Source organism: Pongo abelii, chromosome X (assembly GCF_028885655.2).
Source record: "Pongo abelii isolate AG06213 chromosome X, NHGRI_mPonAbe1-v2.0_pri, whole genome shotgun sequence".
In the NCBI taxonomy this organism is placed as follows: Eukaryota; Metazoa; Chordata; class Mammalia; order Primates; family Hominidae; genus Pongo; species Pongo abelii.
The window spans coordinates 83,163,621-83,185,646 of record NC_072008.2 but is presented as its reverse complement, the minus strand read 5'-3'; the positions used below and the strand labels follow the sequence as shown (position 1 = coordinate 83,185,646).

General features: G+C 37.4%; 1 protein-coding gene across 2 annotated transcripts; it reads right to left on the bottom strand.

Moving 5' to 3' along the window:
• Nucleotides 1–1,178: 1,178 nt before the first annotated feature.
• Nucleotides 1,179–21,592, bottom strand: LOC129052963 (uncharacterized). Of its 2 annotated transcripts, none has more exons than XR_010138964.1 (2): nucleotides 5,715–6,024; nucleotides 1,179–1,327 (listed from the first exon to the last, which is right to left on the bottom strand). XR_010138964.1 is itself a non-coding variant. In XM_063721175.1 (2 exons), exon 1 carries the CDS (start codon nucleotides 21,443–21,445, stop codon nucleotides 20,843–20,845), a length of 603 nt encoding a protein of 200 aa, XP_063577245.1. In that variant the 5' UTR covers nucleotides 21,446–21,592; the 3' UTR covers nucleotides 1,179–1,327; nucleotides 20,692–20,842. The 2 variants fall into 2 exon arrangements, 1 of the variants encoding a protein (XP_063577245.1); XM_063721175.1 differs by lacking the exon at nucleotides 5,715–6,024 and adding an exon at nucleotides 20,692–21,592.
• Between the last annotated feature and the right edge of the window lie 434 nt (nucleotides 21,593–22,026).

Genomic DNA, 22,026 nt, shown 5'->3' with positions numbered 1-22,026 from the left:
CACTCCAGCCTGGCAACATGGTGAGACTCCATCTCAAAAAAAAAAAAAAAAAAGAATTAGAGAAGCAAGAAGAAATCAACCCTGCAGCTAACAGAAGAAAAGTATAATCAAAATCAGGACAGAATGAAGGAAATTGAGACATGAGAACCCATTCAAAAGATCAACAAATCCAGGAGCTGATTCTTTGAAAAAATTAATAAAATGGGCCACTAGCTAGACTAATGAAGAAACGAGAGAAAATCCAAATAAACACAATTAGAAATGATAAATGAGGTGTTACCACTGACCCCACAAAAATAAATATAACTGTCAGAAACTACTATAAACACCAATTTGCACACAAAGTAGAAAACCTAGAAGAGATAGATAAATTCCTGGACAAATACATTCTTCCAAGACTGAACCAGGAAGAAATTGATTCCCTTAACAGAGCAATCATGAGCTCCAAAAATTGAATCAGTAATAAATTACCTACCAACAAAAACAATTACAAGACCAGATGAATTCACAGTCAATTCTACCAGAGGTACAAGCAAGAGTTAGTAGCATTACTGCTAAAACTATTCCGCAAAGTTGAGGGGTATGAGGAACTCCTCCCCTACTCATTCTATGAGGCCAGTATCATTCTGGTATCAAAGCCTTGCAGAGACATAACAGAACAAAAGAAAACTTCAGGCCAATATATTTGATGAAAATTGATGCAAAAATCCACAACAAAATACTTGCAAACCAAATCCAGTATCACATCAAAAAGCTACCCCACCACAATCAAGTAGGGTTCATCCCAGAATGCAAGGATGGTTCAACGTATGCAAATCAACAAATGCAATTTATGACATAAGCAGAACTAAAAACAAAAACCACATGATTTATCAATAGATGCAGAAAAGGCTTTCAACAAAATTCAACATGTTTTCATGTTAAAAACTCTCAATTAAACTAGGTATTGAAGAAACATAACTCAAAATAATAAGAGCCTTCTATCACAAACCCACGGCCAACATTATAATGAATGGGTCAAAGCTGTAAGCATTCTCCTTGGAAACCAGCAAAAGAAAAGGATGCCCTCTTTCACCACTTCTATTCAACATAGTCTTGGAAGTCCTGACCAGAGAAATCAGGCAAGAGAAAAAGATAAAGGGCATCCACATTGGAAGAGAGAAACTTAAACTATCCTTGTTTGCAGATGACATTTACATTTTTCTTAAGATATTTTCTCACTTACCTTATGATTTCTTCTTTCAATCTTGATTTTTTTACATGTGTTAATTTCCACATTTCTGTAGATTTTCCAGGTTTCCTTCTACTATTGATACGTAGTTTCATTCTATTGTGATTGGAAGAGGTAATTTGTGTAATTTTAGTATTTTTTAACTTGTTAAGACTTCTAATATAATGTAATATTATATATGTATATATACTCTCCTATTAGTTCTGTTTTTCTGGAAAACCATGACTAATATGACTAATACAATCACTTTAATATTTTAATTAAACATATTCTTTTTTATTATTATTATTATACTTTAGGTTTTAGGGTACATGTGCGCAATGTGCAGGTTAGTTACATATGTATACATGTGCCATGCTGGTGCGCTGTACCCACTAACTCGTCATCTAGCATTAGGTATATCTCCCAATGCTATCCCTCCCCTCTCCCCCCACCCCACAACAGTCCCCAGAGTGTGATGTTCCCCTTCTTGTGTCCATGTGTTCTCATTGTTCAATTCCCATCTATGAGTGAGAATATGCGGTGTTTGGTTTTTTGTTCTTGAGATAGTTTACTGAGAATGATGATTTCCAACTTCATCCATGTCCTTACAAAGGACATGAACTCATCATTTTTTATGGCTGCTTAGTATTCCATGGTGTATATGTGCCATATTTTCTTAATCCAGTCTATCATTCTTGGACATTTGGGTTGGTTCCAAGTCTTTGCTATTGTGAATAATGCTGCAATAAACATACGTGTGCATGTGTCTTTATAGCAGCATGATTTATAGTCCTTTGGTATATAGCCAGTAATGGGATGGCTGGGTCAAATGGAATTTCTAGTTCTAGATCCCTGAGGAATCGCCACACTGACTTCCACAAGGGTTGAACTAGTTTACAGTCCACCAACAGTGTAAAAGTGTTCCTATTTCTCCACATCCTACCTATATGCATATATACACAGTATGTATATATGCATTCACATATATGCATGCATGTATACACATATAGATACATATACACATACATGTATACAATATACACACATATGTATATAATAAGAAATGTGTTTACATAATATTATTGAGGTTGAAATCTTCCATGATCTGCCATCTGCAACCTGGAAACCCAGGAAAGCAGGTGGTATAGTTCCAGCCTGAATCTGAAACTCTGAGAACTAGGAGTTCCAATGGTGTATTTCTCAGCAGACACATATTGCCACTCAAGCAGTTCATCAGAGAGTGTGAATTCTCCCTTCTTCCATCTTTTCATTTCATTCACTTCCTAACAGATTGAATGATATCCACCCACACTGGGGCAGGCAATAGCTTTATACAGTCTATATTCAAATGCTAATCTCATACAGTGACACCTTCACAGGTACACCCAGAAAGAATATTTAACCAAATATTATTGGAGCATCCTATAATCCAGTCAAGTTGACACATAAAATTAACCAACACAATACTCAATTATGTAGAATATTTCATCTGCTTATTATAAATAAAACTTATTCCATATTCTTGTCTGAATAACTATGCCCACCAGAAAGGAATATATAAAGCCTAAAAAAAAAAAAAGACTTGTTTTGTATGCTAACATATGGTCTATCCTGCAGAATGTCCCATGTGCACTTCAGAAAAAATGTATATTCTGTTATTGTTGGGTAGAGTGTTCTGAATGCGTCTGTTAAATCCAATTTGTTTATAGTGTTTGAGTACTATATTTACTTATTGATGTTCTGTCTGGTTCTATCCACTATTGAAAATAGGACATTAAAATCCACCACTGTTACTGTAGAGTTATTTACTTCTTCCATCAATTCTGCCAATGTTTGTTTCATATATTTGGGAGTGCTAATATTTGGTACATATATGTTTATAATCATAATATCATCTTGGTGAATTGACACTTTTATCAATATATAATGTACTTCTGTGTATCACTTTATTTCAATTTAAAGAATTCCTTTTAGCAGTTCTGATAGGGCAGATCTAGTGGCTATTCATCTCCTCACCTTTTACTTAACAGAGAATTTATTAATTTCTTTCTCATTTTTAAGAACTATTTTGCCATATAAAGAATTCTCATTTGACAGGTTTGTTTTTATTTCTATCAGCACTTTAAATATATCATCCCACTGTCTTCTGGCCTTCAAGATTTTTGCTGAAAAATCTGCTGATAATTATTTGAAAGATCGCTTGTATATAACAACCTGTTTCTTTTACTGCTGTTAAAATTCTCTGTCTTTGTCCTTTGGCAGTTTGTTTGCAAGTGTTTCAGTGTAGGCCTCTTTGGGTTTATCTTAGTTGGAGTGCATAGAAATTCTTGGATTTCTATATCCATGTATTTACTCAAATTTAAGAAATTTTCAGCCATTACTTCAAATAATTACTCTTCCTATTTCTGTCACTCTTCTCCTTCAGGGAAAATGGCAATGCATATTTCAGTTGGCTTTATGGTGACCCATAAGTTTCTTGGGCTCTGTTTACTATTCATTCTTTTTCCTTTTTACTCTGCATATTCAATAATTGTAAATGTCTTGCCTTCAAGTTTGATGACTCTTTATTCTGTCTGCTTGAGTCTGCAGTTAGAGCTCTCCAGGGAATTTTTCAATTCAATTGTAGTATTTTTCAGATTCAGAAATTGTTTGCTATCTTTTTATAATTGGATCTCTTTGAAGATATTCTCCTTTCGTGAATATATCACTTCCCTGATTTCTTTTTGATGCTTATCTGTTTTCTTTTAGCTCCTTGAGCTTATATACAACTGCTGTTTTCCCCTCAACAAATTAGGCATTGAGAAAACATACATCAAAATAATAAGGGACATATATGACAAACCCACAGCCAACATCATACTGAATAGGGAAAAGCCAGAAGCATTCCCCTTGAAAACTGGAACAAGACAAGTATGCCCTCTCTCACCACTCCTATTCAACATAGTACTGGAAGTCCAAGCCAGAACAATCAAACAAGAGAAAAAAAAAATAAAAGACATTCAGATAGGAAGAGAGGAAGTCAAACTATTTCTGTTTGCAGGTGATATGATCCAATACCTAGAAAACCCCATAGTTTCTGATAATAAGCTCCTTGATCTGATAAGCCACTTTAGCAAATGTTCAGAATACAAAATCAATGTACAAAAAGCAGTACCATTCCTATACACCAACAACATCAAAGCTGAGAGGCAAATATAAATGCAATTCTATTTACAATAGCCAAAAAAAATAAAATACCTAGAAATAGACTAATTATAAAACTCTACGAGAATTACAAAACACTGCTCAATGAAATCAGAGATGACACAAACAGATGGATAAACATTCCACGTTCATGAATAGGTAGAATAAATGTGTTAAAATGGCCAAACAGCCCAAAGCAATTTACAGATTCAATGCTATTCCTATCAAAGTACCAATGACATTCTTCACAGAACTAAAAATAAGTATTCCAAAACTCATATAGAATCAAAAAAGAGCCCAAATACCCAAGGCTTTCCTAAGCAAAAAGAACAAAGCTTGAGGTATCACCTTATACAACTTTAAACTATTCTACAATGCTACAGTAACAAAAACAGCATGGTACTGGTACAAAAACAGACACATAGACCAATGTGACAGAAGAGAGAGCCCAGATAATGCCACACACCTGCTACCATCTGATCTTTGACAAAATCTACAAAAACAAGCCATGGACAAAGGATTCCCTATTCAATAAATGGTGATGAGATAATTGATTAGCCATATGCAGAAGACTGAAGCTGGACCCCTGTTTTACACCATATACAAAATTAATTCAAGATAGATTAAAAACTTAAATCTAAAACCAAAAACTAAAAAAACCCTAGAAGATAACCAAGGAAATACCATTTTTGACATAAGACCTAGCAAAGAATTTATGAAAAAGACACCAAAAGTATTTGCAACAAAAATGCATCTCGACAAATGGGACCTAATTAAACTAAAGAGCTTCAGCACAATAAAAGAAACTATCAACAGAATAAACAGACAAGCTACAGAATGGAGAAAATGTTCACATACTATGCATCCAGCAAAGGACTAATATCCAGAATCTATAAAGAACTTAAACAATTTACAAGTGGAAAGCAAACAACATGATTAAAAAGTGAGCAAAGGACATGGAAAGACAGTTTTCAAAACAAGGTATTCATGCAGCTGACGAGCATATAACTAAATGCTCAACATCACTAATCATTAGAAAAATTCAAATCAAAATGACAACGAGATACCATCCCCCTCCAGTCAGAATGGCTATTATTAAAATGTCAAAAAATAACAGATGCCAGTGAAGTTGTGGAGAAAAAAGAATGCTTATACACTGCTGGTGGGAATGTAAACTAGTTTAGCCATTGTGGAAAGCAGGTTAGTGATTTCTCAGAAGAACTTAAAACAGAATTACCATTTGACCAGCAGGACCACTGTTGGGTGTATAGCCAAAGGAATATATTGCTCCCCTGTAAGAAGCAATAATGTTAATTACCCATAGGTTGTGTTGGCTCCAGGCTTTCAGCATTATGTTTGTATTGAATAAAAGCAAAGAGCTCCAGCTTATCGGGACTGCTCAGTCTTCAGCAATCCCCTAGCTGCTTTTTCACTGCATACTTGTGTCTGAGTACTCCTTTCATCCGTCACTCGGCCAGGGTCTGCAGAATGGACTTGGCAGGTGGTACTCATGTGAGGGACACTGCAATAGATCGTGATGGAACCATCAAAAATGAAGGTGAATAGACTGCATAGTCAGTAAGTCATTGGTGCCCACTCGGGATTTCCAAGCTTGAGGGAATTTTCAAGCTAGGGTTTCATCATGGGACAACAGTTATCAGCTCAACAGAAACAGTATATAAAAGTATTGAAACAGCTGCTTAAAGCTAGTGCAGCCTCAGTCTCACAGGCTCAATTAAGGGACCTAATGCAAACTGTTGTTTCCTATAACCCATGGTTCCTGGAATAAGGCAGGCTAGACCTAGAGCTCTGGGAACAAGTGGGGAGAAATCTTAAACAACATCATGCACAAGGGCAATGGGTCCCAGTAACATATTTAACATTATGGGCCTTAGTTAGGGCTGCTTTGGCCCTGCTCTATGCAGAAGAGCCTAAAAAGGGAAGAGAGGAAGAACCATCACCTACCTTACTGCCTCCTCCTCCTTCAGCTCCGCTATTACTGGGTAAAGATACCAAAGAGGAAACAGATTTTTCCTGAGCCCCCTCCTCCAATAAATTGGAAAAAAGACAAGGGATACACTACAGTCATGGGACCCTGTCTTAGGCAAGTGGCATTAGAAGGGGAGCTCCTGGCTTGCCCCATGATGCAGGATCAACAAGGCAATTGGGTACAGAAGCCTATTACTTTTAACACTTATAAGGAAATAAGAAAAAGAGAAAAAGGAGCTGCTAGCCAATTTAGGAAAGGATTAATTGAGGCCATAGCAAATTTTACTGGCTTACTGGATACGGGGGCAGATATTTCGATCATTAGTGATCAAACTGGCCAGAAACTTGGCCTTGGGTCACTCAGAAACAAAAAATCGTCGGCATTGGGGAAGTACACATAGCCACGCAGAGCACGTGCCACCTAACATCTAGTGATTCAGAGGGAAGGAAAGCAGTCATACAACCTCTATTCATGCCCATCCCTGTTAATCTTCGGGGACAGGACTTATTAGCCCAATGGGGGGTCACTCTGTAGACCCCTTTCTGATAATGGCCACTGTTGTGATTCCTCCATTACCCCTAACATGGCTCTCTCAAAATCCTATTTGAGTAGAACAGTAGCCTTTAAAGGGAGAGAAATTACAAAGAGCCCATGAATTAGGGAACAATTAAAAGCCGGCCATATAGAACCATCAAACAGCCCTTGGAATTTGTCCATTTTCATCATTCCCAAAAAGTCTGGTAAATGCAGACTTTTGCATGACTTATGTGCTATCGGTGCTAATTTGCAATCTATGAGACCCCTTCAACAGGGCCTCCCTTCCCCCGCGGTGATTCCTTGAGATTGGCCTATAGTCATTATTGACTTAAAAGACTGCTTTTATACTATTCCCCTTGCAAAACAGGACAGAGAAAAATTTGCATTTACAATACTAGTTATCAATAATGAAAGGCCAGCTTGCCAATTTCATTGGAAAGTACTTGCTGAAGGAATGCTAAATAGTCCTACCATGTGTCAGTATCATGTAAATCAAGCTTTGCTCCCCAGTAGAAAGGAATTTCCTAATTGCAAGAGTATCCATTTTATGGATGATATATTACTGGCAGCCACAGCAGAGCCAATACTTTTAAATATATATGCCTCTGTCAAAAAGAATACACACTTAAGAGGTTTAATCATAGCACCTGAAAAAGTACATATGTGCTCTCCTTGGAAATATCTTGGATACATTCTAACTACTCAGTCAGTGAGACCTCAGAAGGTTAAATTAAATACTAACAACTTACACACCTTAAATGATTATCAAAAATTACTGGGTGATATTAACTGGCTTTACCCCACCTTGGGCATAACTACTAACATATTACAAAACCTGTTTTGTATCTTAAAGGGCGATGCAGCCCTGAACTCCCCCAGGTATTTAACCCCTGCTGCAAAAAGGGTAATTGAGGAAATAGAGCAAGCTATTCCTCAGAGGCAACTAGATCGCATAGACACCATGATATTCAGTCCAATTGTTTGTTTTTCCTACTAAACATTCCCCAACAGGATTAATAGGACAGATGGCCCCAGGGCTATGCTTCCTAGAATGGGTTTTTTGCTCACATACCAGGACTAAAACACTATCTCCCTATGTCCAGCTAGTTAGTAAAGTCATCTATACAGGCCACAGATGATGCAATCAATTGCTAGGTTGTGACTGATATCATAAGAAGTCCCTTAAGTAAAAAGCAATTCAAAGCAGTCCTGCTCCTATCTCTAGATGGGCAAATAGCACTCTGATTATGTGATCCTTGTAGAACATGCCCTTCCCACTGACAAACTACTCCAGTTCTTATCTCGTACTCCTGTAGTTATGCCTACAAAGGTAGTACACTCTCCCATACCTAATGCTTTAACACTTTTTACTGATGGCTCTGGTAAAAATGGAAAAGCAGCTATCTGGTGGGAACCACATAACTCCCTCACTTGATTTGGATTTACTAGTACTCAAAGAGCTGAGTTTGGAGCCCTAATATTGGCCCTAGAAATTTTTTCCACTCAGCCCATCAATATTGTTAGTGACTCTGCTTACCCTGTTTATTGATTGCAGAACCTTGAAACAGCCCTCATTAAGTCCACTCTTCAGCCCACCCTGTGTGCACTTTTTCTTTGACTTCAGCAATTGCTAGATCAACGTATACATCCTATTTTTATTACACACATTTGGGCCCACAGCTCACTGCCTGGCCCACTGGCTTATGGCAATGATCAAGCAGATCTGCAGGTTATGACATCACTGCTTGACCAAGCCACCCAATCACATCAATTCTTCCACCAAAGTTGGAGAAATTTATCTAAACAATTTCAACTTACCCAAGGACTAGCTCAACAAATTATTTTCCAATGCCCAGATTGCCAGCTCACAGGCACGTCCCCTCCTTGAACAGGTGTTAACCCTAGAGGACTAGAATCTAATCAGTTAAGGCAAACATGTTACACACATCCCTGAATTTGGAAAACTAAGATGTGTACATGTATTCATGGATACCTATTCCCACCTAATTAGCACCCATGTTCTTCCTGGAGAGTCCACCCAATATGTCATTAAACATCTTCTCTTAACATTTGAATTTATGGGGCAGCCCACAAAAATTAAAACTGTTAATGGTTGGGCTTATGCCAGCTCATAATTTCACCAATTTTGTCACATGTGGAACATCCAACATTCCACAGGCATCCTGTACAACCCCCAAGGACAGGCCATAGTAAAATGTGTCCACTCCACCCTTAAAAATATACTCAGAAAACAAAAAAGGGGGAATATGAGTAAAGACCCTGCAACACTATTGGCACAAGCCTTATTTACCCTTAATTTTTTAAATTTAGGTGATAAATTTCAATCAGCCATAGAAAAGCACTTTGCAAAAATCACTCAAGATATAAAACCTTCAGTGTTATAGAAAGATGTAAATAGTAATGTATGGTGTGGCCCAAATGATTTGCTAATGTGGGGAAGAGGATATGTTTGTGTTCACACCCCCTCAGGTCCTCTTTGGATTCCAGTACAATGCATCAAACCTTACCGTAGTGTGGCTAAGACCCAACCCGATACCAGAAATGAAGGAAATGACCCTGCAGAACCTGCAGCTCCAGATGATGTGGCTTCCTCGGACAACAAAGGCCCCAGACATTATGCTGAAGACACCTCAGGAGGCTAAGTGAATCCTGCTCTAGACACAGACACCATTCACTGCAGATAATTTGTTCCTTGCTATGCTTTCTGTTGTACATTGCAACCCTCACAGGGTATTAACCTTTTTTAATTATCTCACTTTGCCTGCTACGAGTACCTGCTACTCTATTAGGCCCATCTTCTAGATCTGCTTTTCTTATGCCGAGTTCCTGAGTGAACACCCCCCTCCCAGCCTCTAATAAGGTAACTACTTGGCTATGAGGGATTGACATACCCCCAGTGGGGCTCCTTAGTAAGGGCACACATTGGACTGAGGTGCCAAGTAACATTACATATCATTCCTTAATTGGAAAAAAACTAATGCTGATTATATTCATGTTTATCTCATGTTATCTACTAATTCTAAGATGTAAAGCCAGAAAACAAGCTGTAATTGCTACGCTTGACAAACCTGTTGCTGCACACATCTGTACTCTTCAATCAACAAGAGCTGATGCAAAAAAAAAAAAAAAAAAAAAACAGAAAAAAGGGGGAGATGTGGGGAATCAGTTAGAGTGGTGGAAGAAGCTATAGGGAAAGAAGCAGTCCCATTGAAAAGTTAGAAGTTTCTGCAAAGCTTTCTGGGAGAATAAGCTGAAGGCAACTGTTCTCTTACCCTGAGGCAGAGGGTGAGAAGTACGTGCAAGGAAATGTAGGGGAGTTTATCTAAACAGCCTTGTTTACTTATCTTGTCTGGGAACTGACCTTTGACCATCAGTGTGCGAGACTGCTCCCTGTAAGGGGGAGCGATAATGTTAATTACCCACAGATTGCGTTGGCTCCAGGCTTTTGGCATTATGTCTGTACTGAATAAAAGCAAAGAGCTCCTGCTTATTGGGACTGCTCACTCTTCAGCAGTCCCCTAACCACTTCTTCACTGCATACCTGTGTCTGAGTACTCCTTTCATTTGTAGCTTGGCCAAGATCTCTGAGATGGACCCGGCATAAAGTCATCATTAGTTTTATTTTTGGCTTGTTTGTTTGCTTATGCAAACAGTGCTAAGTTTTGTTTTGTTTTGTTTTGTTTTGGGGGTTTGGGGGCTTTTTTTTCAAGGCTTCCCTGAAGAAAAAGTGTTAAATTGTTGTCAGCTTAAAATAATGTTATAAGATAACATTTGTGAACCTCATGGTAACCACAAATCAAGAAACAGAACAAATGCAAAATAACAAGAAAATAAATCATATCACCAGAGAAAATTGCCTTCACTAAAAGGAAAACAGAAAGAAAAGAAAGAAGAAAGAAAAGAACACAAAACAACCAGAAAACATATAGTAAAATTGCAGGAGTAAATGCTTACTTAATAATAGTATTAAATGTAAAGGGACTAAATCCTCCAACCAAAAGACAAAGAGTGGCTGAATGGATAAAAACACGAGACCTATTGATCTGTTGCCTACAAGAAATACACTTCATCTATAAAATATATATAGACCAAAAATAAAAGAATAGAAAACTATATTCCATGCCAATGGAAACCAAAAACAAAAAGAGCAGGAGTAGCTATACTTATATCAGGAAAAATAGATTTCAAGAAAAAGACTATAAGAAGAGACAAAGAAGGTCACTATGTAATGACAAGAACTAATACCAATCCTACTGAAACTATTCTGTAAAATAGAAGAGAAGCAAATGCTTTCAAACTCATTGTAAGAAGCCAGAATTACCCTGACCTTAATACCAAAGACAAGTCAAACAAAGAAAACTGAAGGCCAATATTTCTGATGAATATTGATGCAAAATCCTCAAAAAAATATGAGCAAACCAAATTCAACAATACATTAGAAAGATCCTTCATTAGGGGCAGAAGTGTGGGGAAAGGAAGGAGAGATCAGATTGTTGCTGTGTCTGTGTAGAAAGGGGTGGGCATAGGAGACTCCATTTTGTTCTGACTAGGATAAATTCTTCTGCCTTGGGATGCTGTTGATCTATGGCCTTTCCCCCAACCCTGTGCTCTCTGAAACATATGCTGTGTCAACTCAGGGTTAAATGGATTAAGGACGGTGCAAGATGTGCTTTGTTAAACAGATGCTTGAAGGCAGCATGCTCTTTAAGAGTCATCACCACTCCCTAATCTCAAGTACCCAGGGGCACAAACAGTGCAGAAGGCCTCAGGGTCCTCTGCCTAGGAAAACCAGAGACCTTTGTTCATGTGTTTATCTCCTGACCTTCTCTCCACTATTATCCTATGACCCTCCCATATCCCCCTCTCCGAGAAACACCCAAGAATGATCAATAAATACTTCATAAATTAAAAAAAAAGAGAAAGATCCTTCATTATGACCAAGTGGAATTTATCCTAGGGATATAAGGATAGTTCAACATATGCAAATCAAGCAATGTGGTATGTCTTATCAATAGAATGAAGAACAAAAACCATTTATTTCAACTGATGCTGAAAAAGCTTTTGATATATTCAACATCCCTTGATAATAAAAAAAAATCCTCTCAAAAAAACTGGACATACAGAGAACATACCTCAACATAATAAAATTCATGTATGACATACCTATAACTAGTATCATACTGAATGGGGAAAAACTGAAAGTCTTGCCTCTAATATCTGTAACAGAACAAGGATGCCCACTTTCACCACTGTTATTCAACATATTAGAGGAAGTCCTAGCTAGAACATTCAGACAAAAGAAATAAATAAAGGACATCCAAAGTGGAAAAGAAGAAGTCAAATTATTCTTGTTTGCAGATAATATAATCTTATATTTGGTAACATCTAAAGACTCCACCAAAAAACTATTAGAACTAATAAACTATTAATAATTCAGTAAAGTTGCAGGTACAAATTCAGCATACAAAAACCAATAGCATTGCTATATGCCCACAGTGAACAATGTGAAAAAAATAATCTCATTTGCAATGACTACAAATAAAATTAAATATCTAGTAATTAACTTAAAGTGAATGATTCCCCATAATAAAAATTATAAAACATTGATGAAAGAAATTAAAGAGGACTCCAAAAAGTGAACAGATATTCTATTTTCATGGATTCAAAAAAATAATACTGTTAAAATGTCTACATTACCAAAAGCAATCTACAGATTCAGTGCAATCCCTATCAAAATACCAAAGACATTCTTCACAGACATAGAAAAAAAAATCCTGAAATTTATATAGAACCACTAAAGACTTAGAATAGCCAAAGTTATCCTAAGAAAAAATAACAAAACTGGAGGAACTACATTACCTGACTTCAAATTATACTGCAGAGCTATAGTCACCAAAAGAGCATGGTATTAGCATAAAAACAAGACATAGACCAATAGAACAGAAAAGAGAACCCAGAAACAAATCCACTCACCTAGAAACTCATTTTTTATGAAGGTGGCAAAAATATACACTGAGGAAAAGACAGTCTCTTCAATAAGTGGTTCTGGGAAAACTAGATATCCATATGCAGAAGAATGAAGCTGGACTCCTGTCCCTCACCATACTAAAAAAAAAATCAAAATGGATTAAAGACTTAAGTTTAAGACTTCAAACTATAAAACTGCTACAAGAAAACATTGGGGGGACTCTCCATGACATCAGTCTGAGCAAAAATTTCTTGAGCAATACCCCCACAAACACAGGCAACCAAAGCAAAAATGGGCAAATGTGATCACAACAATTTAAAAAGCTTCTGCATAGCAAAGGATGCAATCAACAAAGTGAAGAGACAACCCACACAATGGGAGAAAATACTAGCAAACTACCCATCTGACAAGGGATTAAAGGGGATTAATAACCAGAATATCAAAGAGCTCACACAACTCTATAGGAAATAATCTAATAATCTGATCAAAAAATGGGCAAAAGATCTGAATAAACATTTCTTCAAAGAAAAAATATAAATGGCAAACAGGTATATGAAAAGGTTCTGAACATCATTGGTCATCAGAAAAATGCAAATCAAAAGTACAATAAGATAGTATCTCAGCCCAGTTAAAATTGCTTATATACAAAAGACAGGCAATAACAAATGCTGGTGAGGATGTGGAGGGAAAATATAAAACCCTTTTACACTGTTGGTGGAAATGTAAATTTGTAAAACCGCTATGGAGAACAGTTTGGAGGTTCCAAAAAAATCTGAAAATAAAGTTATCATATGTTCCAGTAATCCCACTGCTGAGTATATACCCAAAAGAAAAAAAATAAGTATACCAAAGATGCATCTACACTCCCATGTTTATTGAAGCACTATTCACAACAGGCAAGATTTGCAAGCAACCTAATTGTCCATAAACAGAAGAATGGATAAATAAAATGTGGTACTCATACATGGCAAAGTACTATTAAGCCATAAAAAAATGAGATCCTATCATTTGCAATGACATAGATGGAACAAGAGGTCACTATGTTAAGTGAAACAAGCCAAAGACAGAAAAACAAATATGGCATATTTTCATTTATTTATGGGATAAGAAAATAAAAACAATTAAACTCATGGAGATAGAGAGTAGATGGATGGTTATCAGAGATGGAGAATGGTAGTTAGGGTGGGGGAAAGGTGAGGATCATAATGTGCACAAAAAAATAGTTAGAAGGGATGAAGACCTGCTGTCTGCTAGCACAAGAGGATAACTATAGTCACATACACAATTAAACAACAATTTAATTGTGCATTTTAAAATTTTATTTCATTTTAAGTTCCAGGATACATGTACAGGATGTACAGGTTTGTTACACAGGTAAACCTTTGCCATGGTGGTTTGCTGTACCCATTAACCCATCACCTAGGTATTAAGCACCGCAGGCATTAGCTATTTATCCTGATGCTCTCCCTCCCCCCAACCCTCTTACAGGCCCCAGTGCGTGTTGTTCCCCTCCCTGTGTCCATGCGTTCTCATTTTTCAGCTCCCACTTACAAGTGAGAACATGGGGTGTATGGTTTTCTGTTCCTGTGTTAGTTTGCTAAGAATAATAACCCTCAGCTCCATCCATGTCTCCGCAAAGGACATAATCTCGGTCCTTTTTATGGCTGCATAGTATTCCATGGTGTATATGTGCCACATTTTCTTTATCCAATCTATCATTCATGGGCATTTGGGTTGATTCCATGTCTTTGCTATTGTGAATAGTGCTGCAATTAACATAAGCATGCATGTATCTTTATAATAGAATAATTTATATTTCTTTGGGTATATACATGTTAATGGGATTGCTGGGTCAAATGGTATTTCTGCTTCTAGGTCTTTGGGGACTCACCACACTGTCTTCCAAAATGGTTGAACTAATTTACATTCCCATCAACAGTGTAAAAGCATTCCTATTTCTCCACAGCCTAGCAGCATCTGTTGTTTCTTGACTTTTTAATAATCGCCATTCTGAGTGGCATGAGATGATATCTCAATGTGGTTTTGATTTGCATTTCTCTAATGATCAGTGATATTAAGCTTTTTTTCATATGTTTGTTAGCCACATGAATGTCCTCTTTAGACAAGTGTCTGTTCATGTCCTTTGCCCACTTTTAATGGGGTTTTTTCCTGTAAATATGTTTAAGTTCCTAATAGATTCTGGATATTAGACCTTTGTCAGATGCATAGATTACAAAAATTTTCTCGCATTGGCTAGGTTGTCTGTCCACTCTGATGATAGTTTCCTTTGCTATGCAAAAGCTCTTTAGCTTAATTAGATCCATTTGTAAATTTTGGCTTTTGTTGTCATTGATTTGAGGTTTTTGTCATAAAATATTTGCCTGTGCCTATGTCCTGAATAGTATTGCCTAGATTTTCTTCCAAGGTTTTTATAGTTTGGGGGTTTTTTTATTATTATTATTATTATACATTAAGTTCTGGGATACATGTGCAGAACGTGCAGGTTTGTTATATAAGTATACACGTACCATAGTGGTTTTCTGCACCCATGAACCCATCATCTACATTAGGTATTTCTCCTAATGCTCTCCCTCCCATAGCCCCCCACCCCCAACCAGCTCCAGTGTGTGATGTTCCCCTCCCTGTGTCCACGTGTTCTCATTGTTCAACTCCCACTTATGAGTGAGAACATACTGTGTTTGGTTTTCTGTTCCTGTGTTAGTTTGCTGAAAATGATGGTTTTCAGCTTCATCAATGTCCCTTCCAAGGGCTTGAACTCATCTTTTTATGGCTGCATAGTATTCCATGGTGCATGTGTGCTACATTTTCTTTATCCAGTCTATCATTGATGGACATCTGGGTTGGTTTGAAGTCTTTGCTATTGTGAGTAGTGTTGCAATAAACATACGTGTGCACGTGTCTTTATAGTAGAATGATTTATAATCCTTTGGGTATACACCCAGTAATGGGATTGCTGGGTCAAATGGTATTTCTGGCTCTAGATCCTTGAGGAATCATCACACTGTCTTCCACAATGGTTGAACTAATTTACACTCCCACCAACAATGTAAAACCATTCCTATTGGCCGGGCATGGAATGGTTACAGGCTCACACCTGTAACTCCACCACTTTGGGAGGCCAAGGCGGGCGGATCACGAGGTCAGGAGATCAAGACCATCCTGGCTAACACGGTGAAACCCTACTACTAAATAATACAAAAAATTAGCCAGGCATGGTGGCAGGCACCTGTAGTCCCAGCTACTCGAGAGGCTGAGGCAGGAGAATGGCGTGGACCTGGGAGGCAGAGTTTGCAGTGAGCCAAGATCATGCCACTGCACTCCAGCCTGGGTGACAGAGCGAGACTCCATCTCATGACGAGTTAATGGGTGCAGCACACCAACATGGCACATGTATACATATGTAACTAACATGCACGTTGTGCACATGTACCCTAAAACTTAAAGTATGATAAAAAATAAAATAAAACAAAATAAAATACATCTATATTTATATAACAAAAAAATAAAAAGCATTCCTATTTCTCCACATCCTCTCCAGCATCTGTTGTTTCCTCACTTTTCAATGATCGCCATTCTAACTGGCATGAGATGGTATCTCATTGTGGTTTTGATATGCATTTCTCTGATGACCAGTGATAATGAGCATTTTTTCATGTGTCTGTTGACTGCATAAATGTCTTGTTTTGAGAAGTGTGTTCATATCTTTCGCCCACTTTCTGATGGGGTTGTTTGATTTTTTCTTGCAAATTTGTTTAAGTTCTTTGTAGATTCTGGATATTAGACCTTTGTCAGATGAATAGATTGCAAAAAATTTCTCCCATTATGTATGTTGCCTGTTACGGCTGATGATAGTTTCTTTCACTGTGCAGAAGCTCTTTATTTTCATTAGATCCCATTTGTCAATTTTGGCTTTTGTTGCTATTGCTTTAGATGTTTTAATGATGAAGTCTTTGCCCATGCCTATGCCCTAAATGGTATTGCCTAGGTTTTCTTCTAGGGTTTTTATGGTTTTAGGTCTTACATTTAAGTCATTAACCCATCTTGAGTTAATTTTTGTATAAGGTGTAAGGAAGAGGTCCAGTTTCAGTTTTCCGCACATGGCTAGCTAGTTTTCCCAACAAAATTTATTAAATAGGGAATCCTTTCCCCATTGCTTGTTTTTGTCAAGTCTGTCAAAGATCAGATAGTTGTACATGTATGACGTTATTTCTGAGGGCTCTGTTCTGTTCCATTGGTCTATATATCTGTTTTGGTACCAGTACCATGCCGTTTTGGTGACTGTAGCCTTGTAGTATAGTTTGAAGTCAGGTAGCGTGATGCCTCCAGCTTTATTCTTTTTGCTTAGGATTGTCTTGACTATACAGGCTCTTTGTTGGTTCCATATGAACTTTGAAGTAGTTTTTTCTAACTCTGTGAAGAAAGTCAATGGTAGCTTGATGGGGATAGCATTGAATCTATAAATTACTCTGGCAGTATGGCCATTATCATAATACTGATTCTTCCTATCCATGAGCATGGAATGTTTTTCCATTTGTTTGTGTCCTCTCTTATTTCCTTGAGCAGTGGTTTGTAGTTCTCCTTGAAGAGGTTCTTTACATCCCTTATAAGTTGTACTCCTAGGTATTCTATTCTCTTAGTAGCAATTGTGAATGGCAGTTCACTCATGATTTGGCGCTCTGTTTATCTATTATTGCTGTATAGGAATGCTTGTGATTTTTGCACATTGACTTTGTATCCTGAGACTTTGCTGAAGTTGCTTATCAGCTTAAGGAGATTTTGGGCTGAGACGATGGGTTTCCTAAATATATAATCATGTCATCTGCAAACAAGAGACAATTTGACTTCCCCTCGTTCTAGTTCAATGCACTTTATTTCTTTCTCTTGCCTGATTGCCCTGGCCAGAACTTCCAGTACTATGTTGAATAGGAGTGGTGAGAGAGGGCATCCTTGTCTTGTGCCGGTTTTCAAATGGAATGCTCCCAGCTTTCGCCCATCCAGTATGATATTCGCTGTGGGTTTGTCATAAATAGCTCTTATTATTTTGAGATACTTTCCATCAATACCTAGTTTCTTGAGAATTTTTAGCGTGAGAAGGTGTTGAATTTTATCAAAGAACTTTTCTGCATCTGTTGAGATACCCATGTGGTTTTTGTCATTGTTTCTGTTTTTGTAACGGTTTATATTTATTGATTTGTGTATGTTGAAACAGCTTTGCATCCCAGGGATAAAGCTGAGTTGATCATGGTGGATAAGCTTTTTGATTTGCTACTGGATTCGGTTTGCAAGTATTTTATTTAAGATTTTCGCATCGATGTTCATCAGGGATATTGGCCTGAAATTTTCTTTTTTGTTGTGTCTCTGCCAGGCTTTGGTATCAGGATGATGCTGGCCTTGTAAAATGAGTTAGGGAGGATTCCCTCTTTTTCTATTGTTTGGAATAGTTTCAGAAGGAATGCTACCAGGTCCTCTTCATACCTCTGGTAGAATTTGGCTGTGAATCCATCTGATCCTGAGCATTTTGGTTGGTAGGCTATTAATTACTGCCTCAATTTCAGAACTTGTTATTGGCCTAATCAGGCATTTGAATTTTTCCTGATTTAGTCTTGGGAGGGTGTATGTGTCCAGGAATTTATCCATTTCTTCTAGATTTTCTAATTTATTTGTGTAGAGGTTTTTATAGTATTCTCTGACAGTAGTTCATATTTCTGTGGGATCAGTGGTGACATCCCCTTTATCATTTTTTATTGTATCGATTTGATTCTTCTCTCTTTTCTTCTTTATTAGTCTGGCTAATGTTCTATCTATTTGTTAATCTTTCTTAAAAACCAGCTCCTGGATATATTGTATTTTTTTGAAGGGTTTTTCATGTCTTCAATCAATCATAGGTTTGGGCTTTTTATGAATTCCCATATTTCTTGGAGGCTTTGTTCATTCTTTTCATTCTTTTTTTCTCTATTCTTGTCTTCATGTCTTATTTCAGTAAGGTGGTCTTCAAACTCTGATATACTTTCTTCTGCTTGGTCATTTCGACTGTTGATACTTGTGTATCCTTCAAGAAGTTCTTGTGCTGTGGTGCTGTGTTTTTCAGCTCCATCAGGTCATTTATGTTCCTCTCTAAACTGGTTATTTTAATTAGCAATTCCTCCAACCTTTTATCAAGGTTCGTAGTTTCTTTGCATTGGGTTAGAACATGCTCCTTTAGCTCATCATAGTTTTTTATTATCCATCTTCTGAAACCTACCTCTGTCAATTTGTCAATCTGATCCCTTGTCCAGTTCTGCGCCCTTGATGGAAAGATGTTGCCATCATTTGGAGAAGAGGCACTCTGGCCTTTTAGGTTTTCAGCATTTTTTCACTGATGCTTTCTCATCTTCATGAGATTGTCTAGTTTTGGTTTTTGAGGCTGCAGACCCTTGGATGGGGCTTTGTGTGGGCCTGTGTGTTGTTGTTGTTGTTGTTGATGATGCTGTTGTTGTTGCTTTCTGCTTGCTTTTTTTTTTTCTTCAGTAGTCAAGTTCCTCTTCCATAGGGCTGCTGCAGTTTGCTAGGTGTTCACTTCAGGCTCTATTCATCTGATTCACTCCCGTGCCTGGAGATGTCACTTAAGGAGGCTGGAAAACAGCAAAGATGGGTACGTGCTTTTCTTCTGGGATCTCTGACCTTGAGGGGCACCAACCTGATGCCAGTAGGATTGCTCCTGTATAGGGTGTCTGACAACCCCTGTTGGAGGGTCTCACCCAGTTGGGTGGCACAGGGAGTAGGAGATAGGAACAATAGGCACTGGGGACTACTAGAGGGGAGAAGAAGCGAGGGGGAAAACATTGAAAAAGTACTTGTTGGGTACTATGCTGACTACCTGGGTAACGGGATCATTCGAACCCCAAACCTCAACATCACACAATATACCCATGTAGCAAATCTGCACATGGACTCTCTGAATCTAAAATAAAAGTTGTAATTATTTAAAAATAACCTATTGTGTATAATGTTCACTATTTGGGTGACAGGTACACTGGAAGCCCAAACCTCATCATTATACAATATATCCATATAACAAACTTGAACTTGTACCCCTCAAATCTAAAATTTTTTAAAAAAGAGAAAAATAATAAAAGGCAGCATAATCATGGTTTCATATATTATTTTGCCCTTAACGGGGGGGAATTCTGTGATTTGCCACAAAATGGATGAATCTCTAGGACATTATGCTAAGTAACATAAGCCAGGCACAGAAAGATCTCACTCATAGGTGGAATTTAATAAAGCTGAACTCATACAAGTAAAGAGTAGAATGATGGTTACCAGAAGCTGGAGGGTAGGGAGGGAGTGAACGGGGAGTTGTTGATGAAAGGGTGCAAAGTTTCAGATGGACAGCAAGAACAGGGTTTAAGATCTGTACACCAGGGTGATTATAGTCAATAATATTGTATTGCATATTTTGAAATAATTAAATTGGCAAATTTCAAATGTCTTACCATAAAAAGATAGGTAAGTTTGGTGGCAAATATGTTAATTAGCTTGATTTAAGCGTTCCGCATTTTATGCATATGTCAAAGCATCACATTGTACCTTATAAATATATATATTTATGATTTGTTAATAAAAGTATTAATTTAGAAAAGAATTTAAACTTAAGGGTACAAAGAAGAAAAGAGGAAATGAAAGTAGAAAATGACATGTTAATATTAAAAATGGACTGAGATTCCTAACCATTAAGATGTTTATTCATTGGCAACAAAACCAAACTCCTAATCTTACCTTTATCTGCAGTATTTGGTGATGGTCACTTGTTTTGTCTTCCACTAGGTTTCTGCTTGATTTCTTCACCTCCTATAGCACTCTGTTTCTTTCTATGTCTAGTCTCAATCTCAGCACTGGCAGTGTTGGAGTACTGAGAGCATTATCAATGTCAGAAGTTGTTGGGAGCATTTTCAGAGATGGAAGTGTTGGGAGCACTGTGAGAAATAGAAGAGCTTGGAGTACTGTAAAAACTTGATGGTCTGTGAGTACTATCAGATGATCTGGGAGTTCTGTCAGAGGTGGCAGTCTTGAGAGTATGATTAGTGCTAGAAGGGTTCAGAATGCCATCAGAGGTAGCAAGGCTCAGAGTAGTGTCTGAGATGGAAATGCTAGGGACATGGTCAATGGAAGAATTGCTGGGAGTTTTGTCAGCAATGTTAGTGCTTGGAGGGCTGTGAACAGTGTAAGTACTGGGAGTATTGTCAGTGTACATGTTTACATTGCTCGCAGTATAGGTACCTGGAGTATTGTCCACAGTGTAGGTGCTCAAAGTATTGTCAACAGTGTAGGTGATTGGAGCATTGTCCACAGAGTAAGTGCTTGAAGTGTTGTCAAGAGTGTAGGTGGTTGGAGCATAGTTAACAGTGCTTGGAGTACCAGAAATATTGAAAAAATCATTAGTTTTGTTCACAAGTAAAGAAGTGTTGTTAGCCACATAGCTATTCCTTTGTCCACCAACTTTTCTAGTTTTTTTCTTCATATGTTCTCCCATTTTAGCAGCTCTTTCATCAAGTTGGTTATAATTTGCTATTCCATGGGAATAGGTTTCTAAAAGAGAAAATGGAATTCTGTTTAATAATTATAATAATTACATATCTCAAGGCTTTTGTTTTTAGAGACAGGGTCTCATTCTGTCACCCAGGCTGGAGTACAGTGGCTCAGTCATAGCTAACTGTAATCTTGAACTCCTGGGTTCACGGGATCCTCCTGCCTTGGCTTCCCAAAATATTGGGATTACAGGCACGAGCCACTGTGCCTGACAAGGTCTTTTATTTATTTATTTATTTTTCAAATCTAGTTAACAAAAGAACATTGATAAGCCATGCTTGGCTTTAAAAAAAATTTTACTTTGCTTTAATACAGGCATTAGGGATGTGTGTGTGTGTGTATGCATGTGCAGATTTATAATGTATTGATATGTACAGATAGAGAAAATGAGCAAATACAGTGTTTTCCTAGGTAGTAACTTTACTTCCAAGTGTTATGTTCTTAAATCTAATTTTGAGCTTCCAGTGTCTTTTACATTTTTAGTATATGGCATTAACAATCAAAACATTTTTAATAATTTTTCAA